The 8,095-nt window shown below is 38.2% G+C and overlaps 1 protein-coding gene across 2 annotated transcripts in view; it reads left to right on the forward strand.

The window, feature by feature from the left end:
- RNMT (RNA guanine-7 methyltransferase) overlaps positions 1 to 8,095 on the forward strand; it is a 52,530-nt gene that overhangs the window by 39,039 nt on the left and 5,396 nt on the right. For both annotated transcript variants that reach the window (XM_004703846.2, XM_045298923.1), the window contains exons 9-10: positions 5,047 to 5,148; positions 6,334 to 6,367. In XM_004703846.2, the coding sequence (XP_004703903.1) occupies positions 5,047 to 5,148; positions 6,334 to 6,367 (136 nt within the window). The remainder of the gene's footprint in view (positions 1 to 5,046; positions 5,149 to 6,333; positions 6,368 to 8,095) is intronic.

Raw genomic sequence — 8,095 nt, forward strand, 5'->3', positions numbered from 1 at the left:
CAGTTGCAATCATTTTCTGGTCAACTCGATGGCATGGAGTTTGGTTTTGGTTTTGTAAATTATTATTACCTTTTCAAATTAGGCCAGTCTATTCTTTCTTGAAAACTGTGCGGACTTCCTTTCCAATCAAATGGTTTGTCTTTGTAGTTGTCTCCATTGGGGAATATCTATTTTCAGTCTTGTAGGTTTATTTTCTTTTGAGAACTGCTTTTTAAGAGGCTTGATTTCTGGGTGTTGGTGTCTTGTATTTTGCTCTCAGGTTAATGTCTGCTATTAATTGATTCTCTGTCCAAAGAACTCTCCTTGGTAATTTTTGTAATGCTGGTCTTATTTTTTACGAGTTCCTTAAAATCTCCGTGTCAGGAAAGCCATATTTCTATCTTATTATTGAGGGATAATTTTCTTGGATAGAAGATTCTTGGCAATTTTTCTTCCTGCAGGGTTTTATATGTATTACTGCTTTGCCTCATTCCTGTTTTCTCCTGACAATTCCAAACTTATTTTATTTTTTAAAATCATTTTGTTGGGGGCTCTTATAGCTCTTACAACATTCCATGCATCAGTTGTATCAAGCATACTTGTACATACGTTGCCATCATCATTTTCTAAACATTTACTTTCTTTTTGAGCCCTTGATATCAGCTCTTTACCTCCCTCCACAACTTCTACCCTCATGACCCATTGATAAATTATAAATTATTATTGTTTTCATGTTTTACACTGACTACTGTCTCCCTTCACCTATATTTTTGTTGTTCATCCCCCTAGTGGTGGTTCTCAACCTTCCTAATGCCGTGACCCCTTAATACAGTTCCTCATGTTGTGATGACCTCCCCCCAACCATAAAATTATTTTTGTTTCTAATCCATAACTGTACTTTTGCTACTGTTACGAATTGGGCAACTCCAGTGAAACGATCATTTGACCCCCAGAGGGGTCCCGACTCACAGGTTGAGATCCCCTGCCATGGGGAAATTCTGCATTGGTCATTGCGATCCTCCAAACTTATTTTTATTGGATCCCTTTTGTAGGTAACTTTGCTTTTTTCTCTAGCTGCTCTCAGGATTCTTTCCGTATCCTTGATACTGGGAACTTTGATTATGATATGTCATAGGGATTTTCTTCTGGCTTCTACATGTTTGAGTTTCTTTCATCGTTTTGAATGGTTATTTTATCCTCTTTGTGGTGTTTTCTTTCAACAGTTCTTAGACTATTTTCTCTGTTTGTTTACTTGTTTGTTTTTAACTTGTTTGTTTCTTCTGTTCTGCAACCCAGATGAGAGTTGTAAGTTACTTTTCTTGGTATTGTCCCACATAATTCTTAGAGTTTCTTCAGATTTTTTTTTAATTGATCTTCAAGCTCACTAATTCAGCCTGCCAATGTTTCAGTTTGGTTTGCTCCTTCAAAGTGTTGTCTAATTGTAATAATTTAGTATTAATATTCTAGACTTCTATTTGGAATTTTGATTAATTTCTATGTTTTTCATTTATTTTGTCAGATTGTTTTTTTAATATTTCTCCAGGTTCTTCTAAAGCTTTCTTGTAGCTTTCAATCTTTTTCTCTTCCGTTGTAAGTTTGTGAACATTTCTTCAGAATTTCTTTTCTGATCTTCTCATTGCATTTCCTCCCACAGAAAGGTCTTTTTCCTCTATATGGGTTACTTTTTTGTGCCATTTCTTTCTTGTTTCTCTGTGTGAACGGAGGCATTATGATGTAGCTGTGAAAAGCGCAGGAGTGGCTAGGTCTTCCTCGGGTGGATTGATAAAGCAGAATGTTAAAAAATCTACAATAGCAAAAAGTAAACAGACCAGCTAATAAACAAATAACACCAAAGGGGGGGCATATAAAAGTTAATACTAATAAACAAGTACTGACTACCTTTCTCTGGACGCTGAGTTGGGGATTTGCCACTGCCACTAGCTCATGAAGGTGTGTCCCCTATCCCTCTAGTATTGCTCTTCTGGTTCAAAATAAAGTCCCAAACCTATATGGCTATGCCCAGGCCCTCAAAACCAATGAATTTGTGTGCTCTGCCATTCAACCAGTTCAAAAAAGAAAGTCCGAGTTGGATGGTCCAGGTTTAGGCCCCAAGAGCCCACAAATACTGGTGCCCTGCTACTCTGCTGCTTCAGAAACAGCCCCATGCTGGCAGCGTTGGGTCCAGGACTGCAGAGTCCACAAATGAGTGCACCACACTGATCTGTCAGCTCAGAAACCGCCCCACGCTAGCAAAGTTGGGTCCAGGGCTGCAGTGCCAACGAATGCATGTGCCTGCCCCTCTGCCATTTCAAATAACAGTTCCAAGCAGGCTTGGCCTGATGCAGGACCTTGAAGCCAATGCGCCTTGCCTTTCCACCAGTTCAAAAACAGCTCCAAACCAGCAGGGTCATTTCTATGGCATCAGTGCCTATGAGTCCTTGTGTCCTGCTGCTCTACCAGTTCGTCTGCCAGCTCCACTCAAGCCACATCAAATTCTGCAGCTACTGTTGGGCATACAATTTTGGTTTGAGACCTCTCCGTGAGCCAGGAAGCTGTGGAACACTGAGGATGATTCATTTTCCCCTACTCCCCCCCTAAAAACAGCCTCTTGTGCTGTTGATTCACTTAGCCTTTTTATCTCAGAAATTCAAGGCTCCGAGTTTTTCCTCCAAGTTTTTCCTCCATATCCTTCTTCTCACACCTTCTTAAAGAAGGTTTGTGTAATATATCTGCTTCACGTTCCATCTTTCCAGGAGGTCCTACCAAGTTACTTCTTTAGGGCCTATGAAGAAATTTGAACTGGAGGCTAACATGATCATCTAAAGATGTCAGATGTAGCATTGTGGTGGCAGTGTGGAGGATGGTTTACTAGCAGAGGCAGAAAGAACAGTAAGAATGCTATTGTTCTAGCCCAGTAGTGGATGTATTTCCTGTGTAGTCTTTTCCTGAAGCCTTTAGACTTTGACTGACATAAGCTTTCAGCAATAAAAACATTCATCTTGTTTCTTGGAGCAAGATAGCTGAAAGAAAAAAAGAATAAACAGAAGAATGAAAAACCAAGAACTATAAAATCTTAACACCTTTCTCATTCTCATACTCACTCACTCACTCACTCACTCACTCACTCACTCACGGAACAGTTCTAGAGTAGTAACTGCCTAGAGAAGAAACAATAGCATATATACATTGTAGTAGGTTTTGAAATTAACATCAGTTTTGCAGCTTTGTAAACATATTTGGTTCTTTAAAATGATCAATAGAGGAAAGAAACAAGATTTTCAATGATGCTGCAAACATCTACAAGTAGATATTTTATAGACCTGCAGACTGAGTGGTATGAAAGTAGAATAGGAGTATTTGCTTTGCTGCAGATGTAATCATGAATGTGGAGTGAGCACACTGGGGACAGGTTGTCGCTTCTTCCACATAACAAAACATCTTGAGGTCTTGGATCAGGTTTCAGGGACACCAAGATTAATTTGCATAGCGCAGTCCACAAAAACAGTATTCTGTGTCTTGCTTTGTTGAGTAGCAACTCATGTCCTCAAAGCTTGTGAGCAGTCATCCAGAGGACAATTATTGGTCTTTCTTTCCCTGTCTGGAGGAAAGAAGAGTGAAGAAGATAGATGCATGTCAACAATAAGTCCAGTGGACCATACAAACATCACTCTCCCAGAACCCTGAAGCAGAATTAGCTGATACTTGGCCAGGCTACCACTACCAACTTCTCTGAAAGCGGTCACATTAGGATGTCTTGGACAGAGGGGAAGGAACATGTAGGGGGAAACTTAAAGAAAAGACTAGGGTTATTGGTGAGACAGAGACTAGTGGAACCCTCAAGAATATGGCTCTTAATCACTTTTCAGATCTGGAAAGGAACAAAACACCACTTGGTTTTCAATCAATCAGTAGGTTTGTATTGGGAGCAATACCACCAGGAAGGTACACAACCTTTAGAATAATCATTTGAGATCGGAAGGGTAGCATTTATACAAGGACAAAGTTCAGAGGGGTTAGATAAGGAAGAGAACTGGAACCAAAACAGGAAGTGGGATAAGTGATGTTACATTGTGGGGATTTCAGTTAAGACATGAAACAAAACGTGTTTGAATCATTGAATGTTAAACTGATTTACTTTGTAAGCCTCCAATTCACAAAAGTTTTTAAAACTAGAGGAAATGTCTTTGAGAAAAAAATAAAGATTATCGTGATAGGTAAATACTATAAGCATCAAATGTAAAGACATCCAATGCTGGGGAGATGGTCACACACCAACCAAGCAACCCTTAGTATACCTCTAGCCTAATATTCTCAAATGTTGCATATTGTTAAATATTATGAATTTCATATAAATATATAGGATCACATAGCTTCATTTATAAGTTAATGGTATATATAATTAAACTTTTAAAATAATGTAAGGCGTTTTTTAAAGAAAATGTGTAATCTCATTTGTGTTTCAATTTGACTTATGTCCATAGAGTTAGGTATATAAGAAATATCTATAAACCAACAATTTTGTCTTACTGCTCATCTGCTTCATATAGCAATATGAAACTGCCTGTATTTAAAGGCTGGATAGTTTTCTTTATTTTCTTGAAATCATATCCTTTGTTTTCAAGAAGAGTTCTTTGTTGACTCAAGATTTTGTAATGTGTTATTTCTAATTGCTATTGATGCTTTCATGTCTATTACATGGCCATCCTGTTCTGTGTAGAGCCTTTGATGGGGCCTTTTTAACTTTTGTACTTTTAACAGGAAAACACGACACTGGTGGGGACAGTGACAGGTAGAGAGCTGCTTCTGTTGATGGGGTGTGATGGAGATTAAATTTTTTCATTCATTTTATCCATAAATAATCCAAAATTATGATAATAGCTACTTTGTTAAGAAAGGATATTCCTCTCCATTCTCTCCTACACCCACCCTCCCACTAGTTCTAAGGTGTCGTTTGTAATCCTAAAGTAATGCTTAGGGATTATTCTCTTATTATATTTCAGTAATCGAGTGTTTTAATTATAAATGTAAGTGTAATATCTTAACTAAGAATTTCACTTGCTTCCCAAGCCGTATCCTACAAATGAGAATTCCAAATTTACCTCTCAGAAAGAGGAGGACTATGAGCATGCAGCAAAATATATGAAAAACGGTCATATAAGATTACCTTTGGTAAGTTATTCATTTAAAAAAATATTTTATAGAAAAAGGAAAAAAGTGCACTTCATATGTATACTAAGGAGGTTATTTTACAGGTTTGCAATCCTCAGCCTCAGTGACCTAGTTCTTTAAATCAGATCCCCATTAGTGTTTCCTCTAAGTTGTGACTGCTCTAGCTAAAGATATAGAATAAAGTACACTTCAGTGCTACCTCAGAGAAAGTACAGAGGGGGAACATTCTGAGGAGGTTTAACAGTTTGCCTGCCTTAGTGCAGGTCTCCTTACCACAAGTACCTGGTCTCCCAACTGATCTACAGAGAGAATTCAGGGCCTAGAGGAGAAAAACATCATCTTCGTTTTCAGTAACTTTTTCCTGAGAGTTGACATTTCTCTAATTATGAATGCAACAATACCACAGTGGCAATTGGCTAGAGCTGTCTTTATCATTAATAGAAATTATAGATACTTTCACAATACATTTCTGCTGACATCTTAGAATATTGTTTTATATTCATCTATACCCCAAATTATATTAGTTATTAGAAATGCTAATAGGTCTTGCTTCAGTGAATTATTAATAAAGCGGTAAAAATGTTTCTCTATCAAATGTTTTTTGGAAACGATTTAAATATAATTTATTTCCTTTATGTGAAATGTACTTTATTTTGTGACTGCTTTGGAAAAACAAAAATCTTATTCCTTCCTCCACTGTTATTTAGTGTTTCAAGATGGTCTTTTTTGTTTTTAATTTTCCCAGTTAATATAGAATACACAAGGCACATACTCTTTCCACATGCACCCATACTCAAACACAGTACTGTCAAGTCTGTTCTAACTTATAGCAGCCCTATTGGACAGAGCAGAACTGCAACGTAAGGTTCCCAAGGATGTAAATCTAAAGAAACAGTCTACCACAGGGCTCCTTTGTACATGCACACAAATACCTTTTTTTAATGTATAGTCACCCTTTGGCATGAGTGAATTGGAGAACTTGGCAGGTGGGTAAAAGTGGTAAGATGATGACATTAAAAGTTAATTTCATTTGATTTTTTTGTGTGTGTGATCAGATCACAAAAGCATTATTGTATATATATTTACAGTGAAGCTTTGGCTTTGGGTCACCCCCCACCATAATAATTGAAAAATATGCATATGTTTATTTATATATTGAATCTAAACCTTATTTTTTTATTTTAGGGAACCTTAAGCAAATCAGAATGGGAAGCTACAAGTGAGTAATCATCATAGTTTTACTTACATTCTTTAAGATAATATTTCAAGGTGATCATTAATATCTGAAAACTCTAGAATTTTTCTGATATGTTTCTATATTGTGTGTGTTTTTTTACACACATAAGTATACCTAAGTAGATTGGTATATCCTAAACTCATAGATTTTCTCGGATAGGTATTATCTTTCCTTGTGTCTCAAATCTAATTAGTGTAGTAAAGGCACATTTCAAACTGTTACTAGTTTTTTTAAATTTTTATTAAAGCTTTATTGTCAGCATTGCTGCGATACTTTAAAAGGGGTCAGTGAGATTTCTTAAATGTTTTAGTCTTAAAAACCTTATGAGGCAGTTCATTCCGGGCCTGCAGGGTTCCTGTGTGTCAGACAGCATCTGGTTTGGTTGGTTTGATCATCACAGAAATAGCCTGCCACCTCTTTTCCCTGTGCGGTAGCTAGTGACGTTTGGTTAGCAGCTGAGTGTATAACCACTGCATTACCAGGGCTGCTTTAGTAGCTTTCAATGACCCAACATACTGACAGGACACATTGCAGGGTAGTTTACTGTAGATCTAGGTATGTGCGGGGTGGCATTTGGCAAGATTGGACTGCAGACTCCACGTGGAGTATGGAGCAAGGTAAGCAATGCTGACTTGTTATCAGACTTTAGACACCTTTCCTTATCCTCTAGAAGTGCCAGTGGTCACTCTCCCTGCTCTCTAATTTACTACACTGCCATCCAGTTTTCTGAAAGTAATGAGGAACTAAAAGAAACGGAGCAGGAGAGTAGTATAACCAAAGAAGTATTTTAGTAAGACTGGTGAATTCCTACATGGTTTGGTTTGGAAAGCCAAGAAGCAAGATTAGGAAGCTGTTTCATAGCCTGCCTACATTCAAAAACTAACTTCAGGAACAAATAATGTAAGTAACATGACCTAGTACAGTGGTTCTCAACCTTCCTAATGCTGCGACCCTTTAGTGCAGTTCCTCATGTGGTGTGGTGACACCCCCCCCACCCCCTCACCCCCCGCAACCATAAAATTATTTTCGTTGCGACTTCCTAACTGTAATTTTGCTACTGTTAGTGAATCAGGTGACCACTGTGAAAGGGTCATTTAACACACCCTCCCTAAAGGGGTCGCGACCCACAGGTTGATAACTGCCTCTTTAAGACCCCAAACTATCTTTTGATAGTCGGTAACCATCAGCTTTCTTTACCACATTTGCTTATGCACCCATTTTGTCCTCATTGATCATGTCGGGAGGGTGAGCATCACAGAATGCCAGGTTGTTAGAACAAAATATTTTTGTGTTGAGGGAGGGCTTAGCAGAGGCCCAAAGACCGTCCACTTAATGCAGGTGTCCTCAAGCTACGGCCCGCGGGCCACATGTGGCCTGCCGAGGACTTTTATCTGGCCTGCTGGGTGTTTTTGCCCCGTTTGTTTTTTTTTACTTCAAAATAAGTATGTGCAGTGTGCATAGGAATTTGTTCATAGTTTTTTTTAAAACTATAGTCCTGGCCCTCCAACGGGTCTGAGGGACAGTGAACTGGCCCCCTGTTTAAAAAGTTTGAGGACCCCTGACTTAATGTATGGGCATTCTTTCTTTTTTTTAAACATTTTATTAGGGGCTCATACAACTGTTACCGCAATCCATACACACATCAATTGTGTAAAGCGCATTTGTACATCATTCTCAAAACATTTTCTCTCCACTTAAACCCCCGACATT

This window comes from Echinops telfairi, unplaced genomic scaffold (assembly GCF_000313985.2).
Source record: "Echinops telfairi isolate 266 unplaced genomic scaffold, ASM31398v2 ScPeMD7_4;HRSCAF=17, whole genome shotgun sequence".
In the NCBI taxonomy this organism is placed as follows: Eukaryota; Metazoa; Chordata; class Mammalia; order Afrosoricida; family Tenrecidae; genus Echinops; species Echinops telfairi.